At 41.2% G+C, this 24300-nt stretch overlaps 1 protein-coding gene across 1 annotated transcript; it reads left to right on the top strand.

Annotated features, from left to right (window-relative positions):
* Nucleotides 1–230: 230 nt before the first annotated feature.
* On the top strand, nt 231–23997 carry EDNRB (endothelin receptor type B). The gene is made up of 8 exons (XM_007119268.3): nt 231–365; nt 1161–1696; nt 16728–16840; nt 17217–17421; nt 18760–18909; nt 19312–19445; nt 20292–20400; nt 23486–23997. Exons 2-8 carry the CDS (start codon nt 1211–1213, stop codon nt 23618–23620), a joined length of 1332 nt encoding a protein of 443 aa, XP_007119330.1. The 5' UTR covers nt 231–365; nt 1161–1210; the 3' UTR covers nt 23621–23997.
* Nucleotides 23998–24300: the final 303 nt, after the last annotated feature.

Raw genomic sequence — 24300 nt, 5'->3', positions numbered from 1 at the left:
CGCGTCGCGGGCCGAGGACTGCCCTCTGCGGCAGCGGGCAGGTCCTGCTGATGCAGTCCAGGCGTCGCTCAAGGGGAAAGGTTGCCGCGCGGTCGCAAGGGGCGGGAGGAGTCTGGCGGTGATTGATGGGGAAGGGACGAATGAAGAAAGGTACTTGTCCGGGGACAAGCAAGGATCCCGAGCAAGCTGCGGAGGCTACACGGTCAGGCATTCCCTCAGCGTTTCGTCAGAGCCAGATCCGCCCGCAGCTGAAGGGAGGCGCGCTCTGCTCCAGGGTAGCCTGGAACCCAGCTGCGAGCCAAGTGTGCGTCCCGGGAAGGAGGTCCCCCCTGGTCCCTCTGCGCCTGGTGCGTCCGGCCCGCGAGGTAAAAGTTCTGGCTTGGTGTTGAATTAAAATCAGTGATTGAACCTTATCCTGGGGCTTCAGCTTGGATTACTTGTTTGGGGATTTTTTTTTTTTTTTTTAATGTATGGATACAGCGAATTACAATGGGGTTGGAGCGAAGGAGAGCGCGTGAGTGTTTGAAGCCACTTGGAGGGCACAGAAGCTTCCGCGTTAATGCAGATACTCTCCCAATCAGAACTGAGATGTCCCAGAGATTTTCCGAGTCAGCCGGCACACTCGTGGGGGCTCCGGGGGAGCCCGAGAGCAGGCAGCCGGGAAGCAGCTGCTTTCACCCGCGGGGAGGAAGGAGTCTTGGCGTCCAGACACAGGGTATCCGGGTTCCTGAGGAGTCAAATGCAGAGACTGGCACATCCCTTGGCCTCTAGGTGCCTTGATTTCCCCCGTCCCCACGCGCCCTTAGCCAGAACGAACACACACGTCTCCCTCTGGGCACAACAGGAGCTCAAAGCTTTGCTCTAGACACCCATCCTTTCCTCCCTGTCACACCCCTTCCTGAATACCCCACCCCACTGAGAGTCATTTACCCCTCGGGAAACGCAGGGGAGAAAAACCAGCGAAAGCTGGCTCTGGAAGGGCAGGAGACGGGCTCGGGCGGGTCACAGGCGCCAGAGTCCCCCCCACTGGCGCGCAAACTTGAGTTACTTTTGCGCGCGGATAGTGGGGGCGCGGCTGCGCTCTGCGCTAGCCGCTTGCAGGGGCGTGGCTGGGGTAGCTGACCCGGGTGTCCCGTCTTCCTTCCCTTGCTGATCTCCAGACTGAAAGCTGAAGAGTGGCCACCCGACTCTCCCTGGAGCAGGCAGCAGCATGCAGCCGCTGCCCAGCCTGTGCGGACGCGCCCTGCTGGCGCTGATCCTTGCCTGCGGCGTGGTGGGGGTCCAAGCTGAAGAGAGGGGATTCCCGCCGGCCGGGGCCACTCCGCCACTTCTGGGGGCCGGAGAGATAATGGCGCCCCCAACTAAGACCTCCTGGCCTAGGGGGTCCAACGCCAGCGTGCAGCGGTCGTCCGCATCTCCGCAGATGCCGAAAGGAGGGAGAATGGCGGGAGCCCCACCGCGCACCCTCCCCCCGCCCCCGTGCGAAAGACCCATCGAGATCAAGGAGACTTTCAAGTACATCAACACGGTGGTGTCCTGCCTAGTGTTCGTGCTGGGCATCATCGGAAACTCCACACTGCTGAGAATCATTTACAAGAACAAGTGCATGCGAAACGGCCCTAATATCTTGATAGCCAGCCTGGCCCTGGGAGACCTGCTGCACATCGTCATTGATATCCCCATCAATGTCTACAAGGTAAAGGGTGCCTGCTAATATCGCGATGGGAGGGCACACCGTTAGGAAGGGGGAGATGCCAGAGCCTTTGCAGGAAGCTTAGCCCCGAAGATCCGTCCCTTCCTAGAAGTCAGTAATCATCGGAACCAAATAGCCTCCTGGTTTCAGTAGCCCACGGCTAAGCCTGGAAAAAGCATAGTCGCCAGACCAGCAGCATAAACATAACTTGGAAACTTGTTAGAAATGACATCTTATAGCCCCACCTCAAACCTACTAATCCAGAAACTCTGGGTGAAGCACAGTAGTTTGTATTTTAACAAGCCCTGCACATAAGGTTTGAGAACCACTGGTCCTGAAGGACCTTGTCCCTAAATCCAGCTCACAAGGTACATTCTCTCTACTCAGAAACTGATGGTTCATGGACTGGCAGGAGTGTTATCACCTGAGAACTTGTTAGAACTGCAAGTCCAACCCAGACTCATTAAATCAGAATGTGCATCTTAAAATACCTAGGTGATTCAAATGCATACTAACCTTGGGAAGCATTTTCTTAAAGGACCCTAACAGTAGAGGGGCTCGAATAGGTTTTTAGGAGACAAATGGCCTAGAAGAAAGAGACCCAGACAGGAGAGTAGGAAAACACAGTTCACCTGCTGTGAATGACCATACTGTACCTACCCTTTACTGAATGCCTATGATGGGCCAAGCGCTGGGATAGATGTGTTACTTTCCTTTACTTTTTCTGACAACCCATGAGTAGACATTACTCCATTTAACAGATGATAGGATGTTCAAGGTCTCACAATGAGTAAGTGATGGAGGTGAGGAGAATCAGGCTCAATCTGTCAGGTTCTAAAGTGCAAACTGCACCCCATCAATGACTTTGTGGACAAGACCAAGGACACTGAACATAAAGTCACTAACAGTTTCAGTAGCTAACATCATTATGTGATTACTGCAGGCATCAGAGCCTAGGGCAGGACGCAAACCCCTACACTCTTTGACTCCCGCTTTGAAACTCTGGCCACTTCCCAACATCTCTGGGCCTCAGCGTCCTCAACTCTACAATAAAGTTTCTAGTGCCCACCGACTGGGGTTTTGTGGTGTTAAGAAAAATAGCCTAAGTGAAAGAGCTGGAAAATTTTGAAGGACGATGCAAATTTGTAAAACTCTGCTTCCCCATCGTAACCAGCAATAGGAAGTCATGCATAAAAACAGAATCAAAAGTGTAAGGGACCGGGAATGTACTTTGGGGATTTGCCTAAAGCTAGTCCTGGGCTCAGTACAAGGGAAAGAAAAGGCATGTTGGTTTAGGTAAAGATTGTGGGAGATACTTTGATCTTTGTGGCAGGAGGAGTCACCAGATGGCATGCCTTTAAATTGCCTTTTATGAATCTCTGGAAATCCTAATCCAACAAGGCATACATTAAGGAATTCTAGAGATTTCTGAGGTTTAGAGACAGGATTTGGATTAGGATCCAGGTCCTAGAAGGCAACACTCCCAGAAATGAGGGATAAATAGATGAAATACTAAATTGCTGCATGGCTACCAGCCCTTGTGAACTCTGAGGGTTTCCTGGGAGAAGCACAGGCTGAAATGGGTCCCTTAAATGCAGTCACAGCTCCATTAAGGCCAGTAGGAACCCATTTTAGGAGTCCTACAGACTAAGTCTTACCATTCCAATGTGGCAGGAGAATTTCAATTCAATTCCTCAAAACTGACTTGAGAAATTTTAGAGTACAAGGTGTTGTGAGAAATTTTAAATAAGTGATAAGATCCTTCTGAAAAGGGAGATTACATCCAGTTTTTCTAGGCTTGCACAGAGTTTTGTGAAAGATTGTTTAGGAAGGTCCCAGGAAACCCCACATGGTCAGCCCATTTAGAAACCCTCCTAAGTCAGCCAGCAGATGAAGTGCTGTATGGAAGGTTGGATTGAGGGCATTTTGCTTCCAGATCAGATGTAAATCAGCTCTTCCAGGACCATCTTACTTTCTCTGTCTGGCTAAATTATTACATTCGATAAGCCAGAGAATATCCTACTCCCAAAGGACGCACAGCTTTTCCTTTCCTTTCAAATTCCTTTATGATTTCCCTAGGAAGTTACAACGTTTTGCCTGAAACCATTCAGTCTGTTAAAGCTGTGTTTCTATTTATGAAATAAACAAACTGAGTCATTACAAATCTGGCCATGTAATCATCCTTTTTAGTCATGAACAAATCCATCACATAGAATTAGGTCCCATCACTAGGTTTGCCATCAGTGAATCCTACATAGTGGCTTTTGGTTTATTTTTATATTGTGCATAAATATTGTCACTTGAGATATAATATAACAATAATGGCTACCATGTATTATGTACTCAGTACTTGGTTTAGTTCATGAAATCACTGCAACAAACCCTATGGAAGAAATATTGTTATCACCCCTGTTTTATGGGGAAACTACATTTTGGAGAGGTAAAGAAGTAAATTGCTCGATGTCACACCACTGGAAGGTTGATGTCACACCACTAGAAAGTGATGAAACTAGGGCTTGAACCCAGGCCTTCTGGCCCTAGAACCCGTGGTCCTCCTGGCCCCATGCACAGAGCGAGCTGAGCATAGATTGCCCTTCTCCAACCTGGAGTATTGTTAGGACCTCATTTGAGTGCAGTGCTGCAATTATGGGACACACTACTACATAGTACGATACTTGGTAAGCATTTTCAGTTTTAATTTGAGTCATCTGAAGACTTCTATCTCCTGAAATCCCCTTCAGATGATCCGTAATGTATAATATTGATAATATCACTGTTTGTTATTCTAAAGGCTTTATTTACAAAAACACCTAATCCAGGGCTAGTTAAAAGCCATTTTCCCTTAAATAATTGTGACACCATATAAGTTAAAAAAAATGCATTTATAATTTCAGAGTAGTCAAGTATTATACTTGATACAAAGCAGTTGAAGTGAATTATGAGTGCCATTTAAATTTATCCTAAAGTGGGGGACTTGAATCTCTAAACTAGCGATTTCTAATTTTATTTTTGTGGAATGTTATTATTCTCTTGAGAATCCAGTTAATTATCCATCTTATATGTTATATATAATTAATATATAAATATATAATTTATATATACATTATAATTAATAGATACTATAATGTACATTCACAATTTCTGAGGGTTCATAGAATCCCGCAGCTCCTCTGTTGGTTTACCCACAGGCCCAGAAACATCAACGTGAATCTATTACATTAATCAGGACTTCAGTAAATCTAGAGTTCAGTAAAGTTGACAAACCACAAAATGTCATAGATCTGGCTGGAAGCCATGTTCCTTGATGCGGCTGTAGAACGGGATGGGACTTCACAGGGAGAGGCTGCTGTGAGGGCTGACAAACCCCAGGGAATGTGTCTACTCTGCTTTGACTCCCTCAGGGAACTGTTTCTCTGGAAACTGCTAGACAGTCTTTTCACCAGGGCTCCTGTGTCAAGGAGGCAATCCTGGTAGATCGATGTTGTGGGAGACTCAGCAAATCGAAGCTCTAAAACAGCTTCAGATAATCATGAGAACCTGCTGGAAATAAAAGCCTCGTTTCTCTTTCTCAGCAGCGCACACTAGGGCTGTCACTGAATTACATAAGAGCATCCAGATGAAAAATGAAAAAGCAAGCGTCCAAAGAGGATATTTAGAAATATATATGTATACATATGCATATATAAATATATTAAATGTTATAAAGAATGTATAGATGCATAAGTACATAGGTGAATATCATTGGTCGCAGTGCCTGGCACAAAGTAGGCCAGTAATAAATGTTATTAGAATGTGTGTGAGTGTGTGTGTGTGAATAAGGATGGAAACTTGGGGGTTTTTTTTCCAGCTTTTGCCATTATAAACATGACTACAAATAACATCTTTGTCCATATGGCTTTGCACACATGTGTGACTCTATCCGAAGGGTAAATTTCTAGAGTTAGAATGATTGAATCAAAGGATATGTGCATTTGTAATTTTGATAGATATTGCCATACTGTACCCCCAAATTATTGTTGTACTCTTAGTTTGAATCACTATTTTATGTAACATCTCCATATACATATATATGTATCAATGTCTATCCTTAATACATACATGGGTCACTATGCCAGTATTTACATGGTCCATGTATGTACCTGACCCCAAAACCAGTGTTTAAGCATCTGATGTGAGGATGAATATCTCCTTTTTCACAAGCTACTTATTGTGCCATTCCTGTGTAGACTAAAATGAATGGAATAATCTAGACATTTGTTGCCTATAGGAGCCTAGAGTAAGTTGGAGTAGCACCAGTGTCAAAGCTGTATAGGAAGAGCTGGGTATACTTGTAGATGCTGTGAAGTTTTTTATGTTGTTGGTGGTGGTTGGTTGGTTAGTTGGTATGGCTTGGTTTAGTTTAGCAGTGATTTTTAACAAGCCTTGATTGCAGGTTGAAGTTAAAATTTCTTTAACTTCTCTTAACATCTTAAGAAGTTAAAAATGCTTGAGCAAACAATGAGTTTTTAAATTATAGCAAGTTCACTCTGTACTATATTTGCATGGAATAACTGACTCAATAGATATATAGTTAACATAAATATAACGTAATATAAATATAATAAATAACATAAATATAGCTTCCTTTATGTGTAAGCAAATTGAGTTTGAAAACAAATCTCCTTGGAAACTGATGACAGATATCTACATGGGCAGACTTTGATAAGGATCCAAGTATAATCAGATGTCTAGTGGTGATGGAGAGCTTTCTAAAAATTGAGTTGGTGACCCGTTGGAGTGCCTCTAGATGGTTTTCTTGTTAAGACTTTGTAGGCTACTATTAGAGTCAAAGAGGCTGCCTTCATAGCTCAGAGAAGCAAAACTACTGACCTTTAACGTTTAACTACTTAAGGTGGGGTACGTGTAACATTAAAATGCTGGTATGTCAAAATGGGAATTGCTTCACTGAACCCTCAAGTGAGTTTGGAGCGAAGTGACCTTGTCACGTAGTCAGACATTCCTGCTTGTAACACAATCAAAACTGTCTTTCTGAACAAAATCACCTTTCTCACTATCCAGTCAGACTACTTCTAGTACTTAACAAGTCTGCATGTAAGTCACTAATTTCATAGTTAGAAGTAAAAGTGAATGAAGGACCAGCAAATTTAACTTTCAAAGTTATAATTTTCTGATTAGTAAATGCAGTTTATGCATATAGAGCAATAGAAGAAGTAAAGGTATCATTGCATAGGGGAGTCTAATTTTGCCCAAGATAATAACACTGTGCATATTTCCAGTTAAGTAACTGAGATATTTTAGTGACATTTTTGTGATGTCTAGAGACATCTTAGTAGCAGAAGCATTTTGTACCCAAAACAGAACCTAGATACCTTTGAGGTTCATTTATTTAAAGCAACAAAATTTTTAAGGAGTGTTAATTAAGCACATTTGAAGTATTAACATTTTTAAAGTGTTAATAAAGAGTAAGACTATTAGCTTTGAATGACCTAGAGTCAATTAATAAATAAAGCTAACCCCCCAACACCCACGTAGCATAGTGCCTGCAACAATCAATTCCAGACAAATGCTTGTTGACAAAAGATGTTATACTCATATTTTTATAACTGTCCAAAAAAAGGGGGGGATATTTTGTTCTTTTTTCTATATGTATGAGGATATTGGCCATAACAGAATAATAGGTCAATAGCAGATGTCAAATAGCCCAGAAACTCAAGACTTCCTATTTCTGATTCACTGCTTCACATGTTGGCTGTGGATGCCTGTGACAAAATGGTGGGCAAACACTTGGCCTTGGGCAATGAAATGTTCCCCAGGTTAACTCTAGGCTGCTTCCTATGTTTGCCTTTGATCTGCCACTCGGTCACTCCATAAATCCAAGGCTCTTAAAATGTCAAGGCAATGTTTCTTTCAATGTGGTAAGGCTTATCTATCAAAGGCTTTACATTTTTCTCTTTGCTCATTTTAAATGAATCGTTCAAGATCGAAGGCATTTCCATAGTTGTACAGGAGGATGACACAGCCAAGACCATGTTGTTTCAAGGCCAGGGAGCCAGGGTCTTCATTTTCCAAAGAAAACCATATAAGGTATGGCTAATACGCTATAGTTGATGATTTTTAGAGAAACATGCCAAATGCTAATCAATGATTAAGTGCTCTCAGCGGTGTTGACAGATAAAGCCTGAGCTGAAATAAGATTCTAGAGGTAATTTATGATGTGAAACATTCTCTTTCAGGACTTTGCGAAGTTAAGAAGAGGTTGGTTATGTTTGGGAGATAGCTGAGCATGGTGTATGGATATACCTTAGCCGGCAACTTCTCTAATTTCAGACTTTTTTCCTTTCCAGTGCTTTTACTTTAGAGACTTATTATTTCTCTTTCCCTATAGATCCTCTGGTGAAAATGTAAAGGAACAAGAAAACGGCCAAACTGGGATGGTAGAAGATAGAGAGAAAGAGGATTGTTCTTGAGTCAGAAGTGTATTAGCAAAGTTGACAGAAGCATTTATCAAGCAGTGTTCTGTCCCTGAGTCCCCCAGCCATATTCCCACCTCCTAACTCGCGTCCCCTCTCTATTTCTCTCCTCCTTAGCTTCATCATGGTTTCCAGAAAAGAGGAAGCCTATTCCCTGGACGTTTACTTTGTACATATCTTCTTCCCCCTCACACAGTGTTTTCAAATTATATTAACGGGCTTTTGAATTCCATGGTAATCAAACGCTTTCTCACCATAGCTTATCCCATAAGCCATTCTCTGGATAGAATTAGGTTTAAGTAAGACATGAAAATACTTAATAAGATTTGTTGAATTCTTTAAGTTTGAGAGTCACTTTCTGAGCCATGAGGCCATCAGGTTTTAATTCTTTAGTTTCTTCAGGTGTCACAGTGATCTTAGAAGATCCAGCTCAGCTAAGTGAATCTGACCATAAAGCTAGGTTTGTGAATAGCATGTCTTAATGCTCTTAGTTGAATCTTTTCAGAATATGTGACATGTCAATGAAAGGTTTTAAGCACAAACTGTGGATAAGTTTTAAAATTCAGATCATAGGAGAGTAGCAATCCAATTATTTATTGGCCTGTTACAGACTTGGAAAGAAAGTTCACTGTAACAAAAGTAGGGATATATATTTAAGGTGAACTTAAGTTTCTCTAAGACATATTTATTTTTTATCTTTTTTCTATCTCTTTGCTTCTCTTAAAGATTTTGTTTCCAGAAACTTAATTCATTTTAATGGAGTCATTCTTCTATTTCAGCAAGTGATAGGAATCTTTCCAGAGCAGTGGGAAGCCCTCTCTTTGCCAGTGTGCACACACCAGATTCCTAGGACAGGACCTCTGCCTTGCACAACTCCAGGGGGCGCTGTTCATATTGTGGTATTTAAATGGTACCCCTGGGGGATAAGCTGACATTATTCCTCACCCACATATTCTAACCCACATGGCCTAATCTTTAAGTGATTAAGTGCATTTTAATGGACCCAGGATGGAACCGGTAACTGATATTCGTCCCCAAGGGCACGGGTGCAACGTCTGTCAAGAAAATATTTTCTGTGCACTTGACCAGCAGCTTAAATTCTCACTGTATGTTTGAATAAGAAAAAAGAAAGGGAGATCTGACATGGGAAATCCTTGAATGAGGGTGTACTATCTTATTAAGACGCCAGTTCAATTGCAGAAAAACTCTTATCTGCTACAGGAAACAGATAAAAGCAGAAGAATACACCCTTCCCCAAACTTGTGAAACACAACCTCTCCATTATTTCCTTCTTTTGGCTCTGACTGTAAAAACATTTCTATAATGCCAGTCATTTGAAAGAAATGTTCACAGTTCACCACGAGATGGAACAGGCAGCAATCCGGCAAAGCAACCCTAGTTGTCATTTTTAATGTGTTGCTCACCTACCTTCTTAAATGACCGTCTCTTACAGCGTCTCTATGCTTCCTGAGTCCATCTCCACCAAATTTACAGCTAAAGCACCTCACTGAATCCCATCAGATAGAAACAGTAGGTTCTGTTATTTAAAAGTCATTTCCCTGATAGGTTTGAGTAGGGGAGAGAGGGGAGGGGAGGAATTTTGCTTTCCATCTTTTCTGGCCTTCTTGGAAGGCAGAAGTCCAAGACAAGAGCCAATGCCTCAATCCCAGAGGCCCTGGCTCTATGTGTCAAGAAGACCTGATCATCTGGAAGGGAGGAGGGCATGGACTAGACAATACAAAAATCAATCAATATATAAAATGCATAGTCATCCCAATTCTCTAAAGAAATTGTTTCAAATATGAGAACTGAAAAGTTCATGACAAAAGTTTTATCACAAGATTTTTGCCTTATGATCAAATTCATTTATTCGTCCATGAACTCATTCATTCACAGTTATTCAACAACATTTAATGAGCGGTCACTGTGTGCCAGGCACTGTGCTAGGCACTAAAAATGTTGTAGAATATTCTGAAACAAAGAAACAGTTAAAGCTCAGTGTATACTGTTAATTAAAAAAAAAATAGGAAAGGAAAATGGTGTATATGGTTAATGAGGCAATTGAACATTTGTTAGTACAAGATGGTTAACTTTGGCATTTCCTGACTCTAAGCGGCTAGATGCCTTTGGGCATTAAGAGTGGTGTGTATTAATAGGATTTTCTCCATTTAATTTCTCTAGAATGTAATTTTTAATTACAAAAAGAATTGAAAAATATAAATCCCCCAGTTGGAGAGATTTTGTAGGATTCACTTAATCATACTTTTACAGAAAGGATATTTATTTTCTGTTCATGTTATTTACCCTTTTAGAAGTTTTTTAAAAATTATATAATATATATTTAATATAAAATAATTTTTAAATATGATATAAAATAATTTTTTGGATTCTGTTGACTTTTTTCTTTCTCAAACAGCTGTTTCAACATGCAGTTATGAAATCATGGCCATCCTTGTGTAGAAACCTTGTAGTCAGTATGACCAAGTCTTTTTTCAATCTAGTGTTTATTTATTTATTTGTGTTTACTTTACTCATACAAAAGAAATGTGCTAGGGAAGCAGTAGAAGCCTTAGGCGAAAGAACGGGAGAGGCCACAACAGAGGGAGGCCTGCATACCACAAAAAAAAAAAAAAAAAAAAAAAAAAAAAAAAATTATATATTTAATATAAAATAATTTTTAAATATGATATAAAATAATTTTTTGGATTCTGTTGACTTTTTTCTTTCTCAAACAGCTGTTTCAACATGCAGTTATGAAATCATGGCCATCCTTGTGTAGAAACCTTGTAGTCAGTATGACCAAGTCTTTTTTCAATCTAGTGTTTATTTATTTATTTGTGTTTACTTTACTCATACAAAAGAAATGTGCTAGGGAAGCAGTAGAAGCCTTAGGCGAAAGGGGCCAGCATGAGGACAGGCTATCATTTGTCAAATGGACACCACATTGCTCCTAGGACCAACACTAACAAAAGCTCTTCCTTGGATGAGCCATCACCATGTGAAAACCATTGTCAGTTATGGGAGTATTTTCTGACTGGCTCACATTTGATAAATGGTAGGTAATATATATTCAAACTTAGTTTTAAACAGGACCTAAGAATTTAATTCACGTGGCAGGGACTTAGAAATAATATGGAACTCTAACATTCTTTTTGCGATCAGAGAGATTTGATTACATGCATGATTTGTCTTCAGTATTCAGATCGTGCCCTTAAATTGTCTAATTGAATGGGGAAAACTGCAAATAAGGAATAAGAATGTATTATTGCTGGGTTTAAAGTTAGAGTTGCTTCCTCTTGCAATAAAGGAGAATCAATTTCCTCTACCAAGAAGAAAGCTGTATTGTTGGACTTCAAATTATAGATGTTGGATGTCATTATTTTTGTCAAGAAATAGTGAAATAGTTAATTTCCAGGAATTATAAAAATCTCTAAGAACATTCTTTCACCAAATTTTAAAGATGGCATCTTTGTTGAGAGTGATTTTTTTTTTTTTAAGTTCGCAGCTTTTCCCCTACCCAGGGCTTTGTTTATTGTTAAACAAGAGGTTGACATCTTTTGCATTTTAAATAAGCTCCAAGCCCTAAATTGCCAAGACATTGAGGCTGGAGGCCATTCAGACAGAGATGGGCATCAGCGGTAGGCGTGGTCTCTGTCACAGGGTATCAGGCTTCTCGGTGTCTCCACAAAGACTTCTGATCAGAGAAGCAGAGGTTGCCAAAGTCATCCTTCTGACTGACTACAAAATAATAGAAGTGGGCACTCCGTCCCCCCACGTTCTGTGGCCTCTCAGGACTGGCAGCATTCAGGTCTGAGTTGAAATGATGAAGAGTTTTTTTTTCAGTCTCTTTCCCTTTGGAAGGATAGATTAGAAAACTGTAATCTCTCAGTTGTGATTAGGTTTCTGACTATCTCTGTGTTGAACTTGAAGAGAATTGCTACAATTTTCAGTTTGTGTTTCCCTGTCCTCTGTGATAACTTGGGTCAGAGGTTGGGCTGCAGGCCTCCCACTGGTATGAAGAGCAATCATCCAATTTCTAGGCTGAGCCAAAAACAATAGTAACCTCAAAACAGGGCCTGGATTCAGTGCAGAGCTCATTTTCATTGGCCAGACTTCTCTCCCTTCAGTGACCGGACACTCATTCATCTTGATTCATCTGATGGCTGTACCTATGTGATACTAATATTTGCACATTTGGAAATCGTTGAAGACAAGAAAACGCTTGACACTATCTGAATTTTTGGACAGTAGATGAATAAAATAGCTGGGGGGGTTAGAAGAAAATTTTACTCTACATCTAGATACTTTCCCATTGTTTGACACATAGTTATGGGTTTTTAAATACTAATATTGATTTAATTCTAAACACTTTTCATCTAAGATCAGCTTCTTCAAAACATTATAGATTCTAGAATCAGACCACGTGGGTTCAAATGTGGATCTATTACTTACTTAAGTGAGTGACCAAGGACAAATATGTTAGTTATCTAATGCGGAGTAGCAAATTACCCCCAAACTTAGCAACTTGAAGAACAGCATTTATTACCTGACACTGTGCCTGTGGGTCAGGAATTCAGGAGCTGCTTAGCTGGTGGTTCTGGCTCAGGGTCTCATGAGGGTCAAGATGTTGGCGGGGCAGCAGTCATCAGAAGGTTTGTCTGAGGCTGGAGGACCTTTTCATTCACACACTCGGCAAATTAGTGCCAGCTGTTTTTAGGTGGCCTCAGTTCCTTGTCACCTGTTGGAGTCTTCATAGGGGTGCTTAGTCTTCTCCTGACACGGCAACTCCCCCAGAATGAGTGATCCAAGAGAGAGCAACGAGGAAGCCATAATGCCTTCTATGAACTAGTCTCAGATGTCACACATCATCACACCCACCACATTCTATTCACTAAAAGCAAATCATTAGGTCCAACCCGTGTTCAAGGGGAGGAAAATGAGGCTTCACCTTTTGAAGGGAGGAGTATCAAAGAATTTGTGGGCATATTTAAAATCAACATAGCAAGTTAATAAACTTCTAAGTGCCCCTAAGTTTTTTTACCTATAAAATGGGGGTAATAGTAATACTACCTCATAGGATTGCTTTGAGAATTCAATGATATACCATGTGTAAAGGGCTTAGAATAGTGCCTAGTCCCTTGTAAGTACCATATATGTGTTAGTTTTGCTTCCCACCCCCTGCCCCAATACATATAAAGGCAATCAAAATGATTAGACAGAATATTACCTGGATAGTGTGTACCAAACTGGGTCTGGCAGGGTTCTTTTAACTGTTTGGAATCGTTTTATTATGTTTCCAAGGGTAATTGGCAAGTCTTTTAAAGCACCTTGAGTTCATAGCTGGTTCAGACTTGCAGGACCCTGGCTCTTCCCCATTTCAGCCAATGTTTCTACCATTTACATGATCAACCTCTTTGAGTTTCCTGACTCCTCATATCTTATATCCAACCCATCAACAAGTCCTGCTAGCTCTGCTTTCAATACATATCCAGTCTATAACCCACTCTTTTCAGCCCCAGGGCACCACAAGTTTCAGCCCACAATCTCTCATCAAAGCTTCCTTTCTTTTTTTTTTTTTTGCGTTACGCGGGCCTCTCACGGTTGTGGCCTCTCCCGTTGCGGAGCACAGGCTCCGGACGCGCAGGCCCAGCGGCCACGGCCCAGGGGCCCAGCCGCCCCGCGGCACGTGGAATCCTCCCGGACCGGGGCACGAACCCATGTCCCCTGCATCGGCAGGCGGATTCTCAAGCACTGAGCCACCAGGGAACAAAGCTTCCTTTCTTGACTCTACATTCTAGTCGACATTGAGCTTCCAGAGTGATCTTTTTATATTTTTTAATTAATTAATTAATTTATTTATTTATTTGGCTGCACAGGTCTTAGTTGCGGCACGCTGGCTCCTCTAGTTGTGGTATGCAGGCTCCAAAGCACGCGAGCTCTGTAGCTGCAGCGTGCTGGGCTTAGTTGCCCCACGGCACGTGGGATCTTAGTCCCCTGACCAGGGATTGAACCTGCGTCCTCTGCATTGGAAGGCTGATTCCCTGGACCACCAGGGAAGTCCCCAGAATGATCTTTTAATAAACATAAATAAGATGATGCCATTTTCCATTTCCCCATTCAAAATCTTGCAATGGGTTTCCTCAAAAAAAACAAAAACAAAAACAAAACCATTCAGGCTCCTCCCTGTGCAACTATATCTCCTAGACACTTGGCCTGGACCACTCGACCCCAGTCTTGAGAGCCTTCTTGCTGTCCCTTCCTCTCACTAAGCTTCTTTTGACCTCAGGGCCTTGGCCTTTGCTCTTTCTTCTGCCTAGAATGCTCTTTGCATGGCTTACTTTTTTTAGTCAGGTCTCTACTGCAGGTTGCCTCTTCAGAGAGACCTTGCTGAGAAGCCTATCAAGAAAGCTCCCTAAATTCCACCATAGTCTTTCAATATGGTGACACCACCTGTGTGACACCGTATTAAGTATTTATGTGTTTTGCGTTTGCCTCCCTCACTAGACTGTAAGCTCCATGAGAGCAGGGAGTTTGCCTTGTTCACTGATAGGCACTCTGTGCTCCGAATGGTGTATATGGCACATAGTGGTACTCAATAAATGTTCGCTGAATGAATGAATGAACAAGCAGAGTTATAAGTCAGCTCATTAATCCAGAGGTCACAAGTTAGAGGCTGGTCTGACACATAAAAATATTTTGTTAATACAATGTTATCTGACAGTGTTTTTTTAAAAAAATATGAATTAGTTGACAATTTTTTTTTTTTTGACAATTTTTATAAATTGCGAGATTTCATATAAAAATTCCAATTTGGGGCTAAAAATCAAGAAACTTTTGTATTGGGGATCTCTTGGCAAAAATCACATCAAGTTTATTAGCAGCAGCTCCTTTTAGACAGGATTTACCCCAGACCCCTCTGTTCCCTATTATTCCCTGACACCAATGACTTTCTTACACCTGGCTTCCTCCACTCTTCTGTTGCCTGCCTGGCCTTGCAGGCTTTCAGACCCTAGAAAAAGCGTATTTGCTGTAAGTATGCCAACATTTGTTCTACATGTCGGTGTAACTTTTCATGTCTATCTTAGAAATGAAATTGGTTCCACGTTGGAGCTCCGAGTCATATTCGTACTGAAACACACATTTCAGCTTTGGGTGCCGCTCTAGTTACAGAACAATCACCCAGCATGACAAACTCCACAAAAAACCTTCACGAGTGAAAGAACGGAAAGACTCAATTGTGTTTCAAAATAGTTTTCACTTTTGGAAGGTTATTTTTTAAAACATTAAAACGCACACACAGACACGTAGATTTGAAATACTTTTCTTTATTTTCAAAACCTCATGAACGTTCGACCCAGATGTTTACCTAAAGTGATTCATTTACCAGGGTGGGGCACACCCAGTTGTCCTAAAAAAGAAAATCACTGAGTTTAACAATAGATGGTTGCATAGTCTGAAGTCAGATAAACGGAAATATATGTACAGTACCAAGAACTAGGTCTTTTGCTCACTGGATAGCCACTGCCTATATATTTTAGGGGCCTGAATATTTAAGCATCTGCTGTGTGTCAGGAACTGTTCTAGGCAATTGCAGAAGTTCTTTTCTGTTTGATGAGCTAGGGGTTCCAGACAGCAAAAACTTAACCAAACAAACAAGTATGTTATAATATATACAATAGGAGTTGATAAGTGCTATGGATGAAACGGGAAGTGGAGTAGGATGAGGGAGATGGAGAGGCCTGACCAGTTCCTATACTTAATAGTGTGGTCAGGGTAGGTCATGTTGAAAAGATGAGATTTGAGTAAGACCTGAAGGAGGTCAAGGAGTTAGCCAAGTGGATCTGTGGGAGAAAAGCCTTCCAGGATAAGGAAGAACCTCAAGTGAAGCCCTAGGGAAGGAGTGTGCCTGCTGGGTTCAAGGATCTGTGTGCTGAGTTACAGAGCAGTCAAGTTGACTAAAGCGAAGAATAAGTACACGAACACGCACACTGTTCTCCATAGGAGTCGTCTAGTCTCTCTGGCTAAGAAACATTTGTCTTTTTTTTTTTTTTGGCCGTGCCACATGGCATGTGAGATCTTAGTTCCCCGACCAGGGATGGAACCCTGCATTGGAAGCGTGGAGTCGTAACCACTGGACCACCAGGGAAGTCCCACATCACCTATTTTTAGTTAACCTTATTTTGATTTGGCCACCAGCTGAGTATTTGAGACTCCATAACAGTATGAGAGGCATTTTCAGCGCTGCTGGCCCAATCTTGTATGGAGAACTTAAGCAACTGGCCCCAGTTGGCCCTGCAGTGGAGGAGACCTTGACTCTAAGCTACTGTCTGTGTATAGCTAATTCTCCTGAGCCGGCTGCCCTTTCATTATTCCCAATCCACTCTCTTGTTCCAGATATCAAACGCAAGTGCTTTTCAGAGGAGTAGTCTATGAGAAAAAGAATAAGAACTGGAATTTGTTATTTTAACTCTACATGTTCATTTGTCTCCACGAAGTGATACATACAGTTCAGAGGGCGCCCTGTGAAAATCTCTCTAACAGAGCTTTGTGTCTCCTCAATGCAGCTACTTGCCGAGGACTGGCCCTTTGGAGTTGAGATGTGTAAGCTGGTGCCTTTCATACAGAAGGCCTCTGTGGGAATCACTGTGCTGAGTCTATGTGCTCTAAGTATTGACAGGTAAGAGCATATATCTAAGCCAGGTATACCCTGACCGCTATCCTAGTGATTGCTATGCTACTTAGAAAATAAACTGTGCTGGGGCTTCCCTGGTGGCGCAGTGGTTGCGCGTCCGCCTGCCGATGCAGGGGGGCCGGGTTCGCGCCCCGGTCTGGGAGGATCCCGCGTGCCGCGGAGCGGCTGGGCCCGTGGCCCGTGGCCGCTGGGGCTGCGCGTCCGGAGCCTGTGCTCCTCGACGGGAGAGGCCGCAGCGGAGGGAGGCCCGCATACCACCAAAAAAAAAAACAAAACAAAACAAAAAAAAAGAAAATAAACTGTGTAATTCAATAAAACTGGGCTCTGCCAGCTTGGCAAATGATTATGTTTTACTCTTCAGATATCGAGCTGTTGCTTCTTGGAGTCGAATTAAAGGAATCGGGGTTCCAAAATGGACAGCAGTAGAAATTGTTTTAATTTGGGTGGTCTCCGTGGTCCTGGCTGTCCCTGAAGCCGTGGGTTTTGATATGATTACCACTGACTACAAAGGAAGTTATCTGAGAATCTGTTTGCTCCATCCCACTCAGAAAACAGCCTTCATGCAGGTAAATTTTATTTTTTTGTCCCCCTTTCTGTTCTTGCCTTAGAAATATTTGGCTATTTTTCCCCTGATCTCCTCTTCTTGGGAAGCTACTGATTTTTGACTGTCCTTAGCATGAATTAAGAGTGTAGGTCCTACTTCTCCAGGAATCCCCTGGTGCTCAGGAATACAGAAAAACCAAGTTTACATGAGAGAATCTATTTGAATTTATAGCTTTTCTACTCAAATTCCCGTAAGGACTGGCAGCTACTACATATTCTGTATGAAGCAGCACAGCAGTCCTCAGAGGGAGTGTGTGGCTCAGGGAATGATCAAGTAGAAGTCGCCCTGGTATGGATGGATTGATCGGAATCCATGTGAATCCGTGAAGCTCGGTTTGAATAACAAGCTTGTCCTCTCTCTAAAGGGAAAGCTGCCTTGCAAAGAACTTCATCTTGGCCATTTATTCAAGAGCTTTTAATCAGGAAATAGGAAAAGAATGGTAATACTGGTCATCAGAAGATAGATCCTAAGTGTAAAAGGCTCTTCCCAACAGAATGGGTTAAGAGGAGTTAATGCAAAGGGGGCTGGTCCAAATGCCACCAATGATTATTTTCTATTTTACACGTAAGACGAGATAAAGCTTTATGAATATATGTATAGATCATGGTAGACAAAAGAATAAAGAGGGGCATTAATGTGAAATTGAGAATGAGACTGCTGTTTTCTTGTTTCTTATTAGTTAAAATGGGAAAACTACTGCACAGATTACGTAAATTCTGCTCCAACACAGACGTATCTGGAACAACAATTTTAAGAAGGAAAAGAAAAAAAGAGCAGAAAAAGAATAAGAGAAAAGGCATGCTACAAGCAGCTTTGATTTTTAGTTGATAGGTTAGATGTATACATCCCTTAGGTAAATGATTAATATAGACCTCCTCCTACCTGCTTTTCCCATAAACAAACTTGTTAAAAAGTGAAAAACTCCCATAAACACTAGGATACCTTTACCCATTCAGATGTGGTATTTCACACAAAGAATTCCTTAAGGATAACTTGCATATGTGAAGACAAAAATATTTGAATTACCAAATATTTAAAATTTTGCCCAATTACTTACATTGTTATGTGTAATGATAGCACACTTCCTTAGAGAATTGAAATGCTTTTTAGGAAAAGTTTGTTTCATTTAATTTAATTATTTGTTCAGCAGACGTGGCCTGAAAGATTCTACATAGTATTTATAAAATGCATCGACTTTAGAAGATAATTTCTCCTTGAAGAGTATTTTTTAATTTAACATTTCATATGTAAGATTTTCTTACAGAGGAATATTAAGTATAACATTCTCTCTTCCCCATAGTTTTACAAGACAGCTAAAGATTGGTGGTTATTTAGCTTCTATTTCTGCTTGCCATTGGCCATCACTGCATTGTTTTATACCCTGATGACCTGTGAAATGTTGAGAAAGAAGAGTGGCATGCAAATTGCTTTAAATGATCACTTAAAGCAGGTAAGGAAATAGAAATATTTGCTGACTCATGATTACAATCCTGATTATGAGTATGAAAATTATCATGGTGATAAGAAACTAAAATTATCATACACCACAGCATGCTTCCTTTTTCTTGTGCTGGTATTTTTTAATATACAAAGAATATTTTTTATATTATCTATCTGGAGATATTCTACATAGTCTAAAAAGATGAAAAAAGAGCCATTACTTTTTAAAGATGAATCTCTGATCACTTTCTGTCTAACTCACATTAGCTATTCAGTTTAAAGCTCAGTGTCCTGAATTTTTACAAATGCCACTGATTTTTTGTAAACGATATTAAATATTTTGCTTGGAAAGCGAGAACGCTGTGATTATAATGAGGCATCTATTCAGTGTCTGACTGTGGTTTTATTTCAGAGACGGGAAGTGGCCAAAACAGTATTTTGCCTGGTCCTTGTCTTTGCCCTGTGTTGGCTTCCTCTTCACCTCAGCAGGATTTTGAAGCTCACTCTTTATGATCGGAATGATCCCAATAGATGTGAACTATTGAGGTAAGAAGGTAAAATAGAAATAGTTGTGTAAATAAATGCCATTCAGAAGTGTTTCCATTGATTCCTTCCATTGGCAAGAAGAGAGAGCACCATTTTTCTAATCCTTAGGGAGCAGTTAAGATGACCATTTTTTTACCTTTACTCCTATTTCCAAGGGAGAAGTAAAGGGACTTAGGAGAACACTGGGAATGGAGAGCCAGGGGTGTCCAAATGAGTGAGTAGCACAATTGAAAACATTAGGTCTGATTCTCCTTTGCACTTTGTAAATCCTTTCTTTGCATCCAGCCTCAGTGCTTCCAAACGAGATTTCATTTTTTAAAATTATTATTAATTAATTAATTTATTTTTTTGGGCTGCGTTGGATCTTCGTTGCTGCACGCGGGCTTTCTCTAGTTGCGGCGAGCTGGGGCTACTCTTCGTTGCAGTGCGCGGGCTTCTCATTGCAGTGACTTTTCTTGTTGCAGAGCACAGGCTCTAGGTGCACAGGCTCGGTAGTTGTGGTGCACGGGCTTAGCTGCTCTGCGGCATATGGGATCTTCCCGGACCAGGGCTCGAACCCGTGTCCCCTGCCTTGACAGGCGGATTCTTAACCACTGCACCACCAGGGAAGTCCCGAGATTTCATTTTAAACGAGAGAATTGGGCATGGGGGGTGGGGCGATGGCAGGGACAGAGAATGAGAGAGAGAGAGGCAGAGAGAGACATCATAATCTGCAAAGACTAGTGATAAAGTCAAAACCATTGTAAATGGCTAATTTTTTGTTCACAAAAACACAAAAGTCTGTAAAGAATATATGTGCATAGCAGCATATTTTTTTACAGACATGTCTTGTATTATTTTTTGCAGCTTTTTGTTGGTATTGGACTACATTGGCATCAACATGGCCTCCCTGAATTCCTGTATTAACCCAATAGCTCTGTATTTGGTGAGCAAAAGATTCAAAAACTGCTTTAAGGTAAGAGAGTATTCGAAAATCAAAAGCCCTTTTTAATCTGGCATCAAATATAACCCTTCCAAACTATTAATATTTCTACCCAAAGAGATCTAGTCAATTGTTTTGCAGTTTCCCCTAGTATTACATGGTAGACATTTCTTTCTTTCTTATTTATTTATTTATTTTATTTTTGGCTGCGTTGGGTCTTCGTTGCTGCGCACGGGCTTTCTTTAGTTGCAGCGAGCAGGGACTGCTCTTCGTTGCGGTGTGCGAGCTTCTCATTGCAGTGGCTTCTCTTGTTGCGGAGCACCCGTGCTAGGCACACAGGCTTCAGTAGTTGCGGCATGCAGGCTCAGTAGTTGTGGCTCGCGGGCTCTAGAGCGCAGCCTCCTCTTTAGTTGTGGCACACGGACTTAGTTGCTCCGCGGCACGTGGGATCTTCCCGGACCAGGGCTCGAACCTGTGTCCCCTGCCTTGACAGGTGGATTCTTAACCACTGCGCCACCAGGGAAGCCCTAGACGTTTCTTTTTAAATGTGAATTTTGCTCATAAATCACTATAATTGATTTCTGCCTACAAATCCCAGTCAACCATTCCCTACTGCCTCAACCAATCAATTTTACTCATAGAGTTACACAGAAAATGAATAAAAATTGCATGCATTGATGTCTGACAAACATCACATGACAAAATAAGAGCTACACATGATTAAAGGCACTGTTCCCATTTTTGGAAGATTTTGGACTATGCAGCACACTGTAGATTATAACTAAATTAGTTTCTTTTTCATACAGAGGTGACAATAACGAGTCAAACAAAGCAGTTTAATACAGGTTTTACCTCCACTTTTCTGCCTTCATTCTATAACAGAGAAGTGCTCCTTGATGTGGAACATGTGAAATTATTCCTCATTTGCCTGCTTGCATTTGTGGGTAACATCTATCCATCCGTTCATTCACTCCTTCAACAATCTAGCATAAATAAAATATTCGCTTCCCTTATGTGAGAATGATTCACTTGTCCCTGGTGTAACAGAACCCAGATTCAGCTGCTCACCACTCATATGCCAATAATTCGAGAGGCAAGTGTCAGTAGAAAAGAAAGGTGCTTTAATCAGAAAAGCCAGCAGTCTGGGGAGATGGTGGACTCGTGTCCAGAGACCAACACCAAAGATTCTGCTCAGCCATGACAGTTTTTAAAGGGAAAAATGGAGGGGGAAGAATCTCAATGAATCATCAAGGCAGGAGGTTGGGTTCTGCCTCTCCCCTGCGGACAGACTGGCTGGCTCTCTCTCTCTCTCTTCAGATGTTATCTTGCCTGAGTGGTCTGCATGCAGGATTGCTTAGGGGGGGCTACTGTGGATAGAGAGCTAGTCTTACTTCTTTTTATCTAGGAAGAGAATCAACAGGTTAGACAAGGCATGGTGTGCATTCAGGAGAGCATAAGTCAGGAATTAGTTTCAATTGCTTAGTGATCACATTCCTATAATTAGGTTCTTTCAAGGTTAGAGGGGAACAGAAATGGGAAAACAGGAAAGGGGCACAAGAGCTGCTTTCAGTTCCCCACTGTCAAACACCATTCCATTTCTATGGGATTAGGGGCAAAGGTCTATCTTCTGTAACTTCTTCATGCTGACATGGGACACCATATTCTCAGAGTGGAAGATGTCAACATGGGTCTGTAACATCTCTTTGCTGACAATTTTCTTGTAGTTGTGTGCTTACATATACGGGCAGAACAAGCTACAATTATTTTGCTGCCCACCAAGATACAGATTATTATGAGCAATAATGTTAATCCCATTCTCTTGAGGCTCGTTCTTGGACTTGTGCTAGCCATAGATTCAGTACTGCTTAGGATGGTGCAGCTTATGTCATAGTTACAGTCTGGTCATCATGGAGTTAGCTTTTTCCCTCTGGTGGCAGTTACCGTACCTGTAAAACAACTGGGGAATGTGCATCAGACACTGAGTCTGTGGTTCTATTGTCCTAATTATTAACTGCTCGGTTTTGTACTGGAGGGCATGGTGCCTTGGTTCTGCTTGGTTCCACTGGAAGTTCCTTATTGGAAAACCGAGAACTCAGCTTCCTTGTAAAATCAAAGGCAGTCTATAAAATTCATTGCTTACTCATAAACTCATAGATTTTAGAGCTAGAGGAGAATGTCACCAGATCATGTCCCTCATTTTACAGAACAGAAAGCAATGGAACTTACATTTTCTTACACATGTAAATTCTCAGAAAACAAACAGAAGTAACAGGATTTTTACAAATCCAAGAAAAAATTTGGATGACTAAAACTGAGACACATATACTTTATAACCTTATTGTGTAACAGTATTGAAAAGTCACATGAGATTAAACACGTGGCTGAAAAAAATGGTGATGTAATATTAAGTTTATTGACATGGAAAGATGTTTATGTCACTGTCAAGGCCATGGAGTGGTATGTATAGTCCAGTTTTATTAACATAATAATACACACACTTCCACAAACATGCACATATACAGTCATATGTATATATGTGTATGGTAATATTTCCATTTGCATAGGAAAAAGTCTTGAGTTATATATTTATCAAATATTAAAAGTATTTCTCGGGCTTCCCTGGTGGCGCAGTGGTTGAGAGTCTGCCTGCCGATGCAGGGGACGCGGGTTCGTGCTCCGGTCCGGGAGGATCCCGCGTGCCGCGGAGCGGCTGGGCCCATGGGCCATGGCGGCTGGGCCTGCGCGTCCGGAGCCTGTGCTCCGCGGCGGGAGAGGCCACAGCAGTGAGAGGCCCGCGTACCCCAAAAAAAAAAAAAAAAAAAAAGTATTTCTCAAGTAATCAAGAGTAAGTATCAAGAATTAAGAGTGGCTTTCAATTTTAATTAAAAGATGAGGAAGTTTAATTATGTACACTTTTTCTTCTCTGTATTTTCTAGTTTAAAAAAATTATCAGATACTACTTATGTAATTATATGTTTTTAAGGGGAAAATAAGAGGGCATGGAAAGAAATCGGCAGAATTGCATGTCACACAAAGAGAGCCAGAATTCTGGAGAGTAGGAAGGGTTGTGATAGTGTAACTGATGTAAACTTTTAACAAGTTACTTTGTTTTGTACAGTCATGCTTATGCTGCTGGTGCCAGTCATTTGAAGAAAAGCAGTCCTTGGAGGAAAAGCAGTCGTGCTTAAAGTTCAAAGCTAATGATCACGGATATGACAACTTCCGTTCCAGTAATAAATACAGCTCATCTTGAAAGAAGGAATATTCATTTTCTTTACTTTGGACAGAAATCGTTAAAACAATGAGGCATCCGCCAAACAAAACAAAACAACTGTGTGTTTGCACAAAACAATGTAAAAATGTAAGAGTGATTATTTTCTTAACACTCAGAGTTACTCATGACATTTTATAAGCTGTTTACAGCATGAGAAGAAAAGCGATGAGAATTAAGAAAGCCTCATTGTGAAAGCACTTAATCCTTTACAGTCAGCACTTCAATGTGGCTCTTCAGAACTTCTGGTATATTCATACACCACTTACGTTTAAATTGAGCTCATTCAGAATTCCTATTAAAGATGTTTATTTTTTTAATTAAGGTGAATCTGATGCAAAGGAAAAATGTGTTGCTGCGAAACAGAATTTTTAAATGAAATTTAAATTACTCAATTTAAAATTTTAAAAATCTTTTAAAGGAACTTTTCTATTAATAGTCTCACACCATTGGTTGGACTATAATTGGAGACACAATATGAAAGCAGTTCAGCTGGTGTATTTTTTTGATGTTAGAGACATATTTAAATGATCAGGAGGGAGTATCAGAGAGATTGAGGTTTTTGAAAATATTCAACTTTACATTCAGATAAGATCAAATGTCACAAAGGGACAGAGAGAGAAGGTTTGGAATGCCATCCCAAAACACTGCTTTGAAGTCTC

Source organism: Physeter macrocephalus, chromosome 13 (assembly GCF_002837175.3).
Source record: "Physeter macrocephalus isolate SW-GA chromosome 13, ASM283717v5, whole genome shotgun sequence".
NCBI classification, from domain to species: Eukaryota; Metazoa; Chordata; class Mammalia; order Artiodactyla; family Physeteridae; genus Physeter; species Physeter macrocephalus.
The sequence above is the reverse complement of the archived record's forward strand: the minus strand, read 5'-3'. Positions and strand labels throughout refer to the sequence as shown.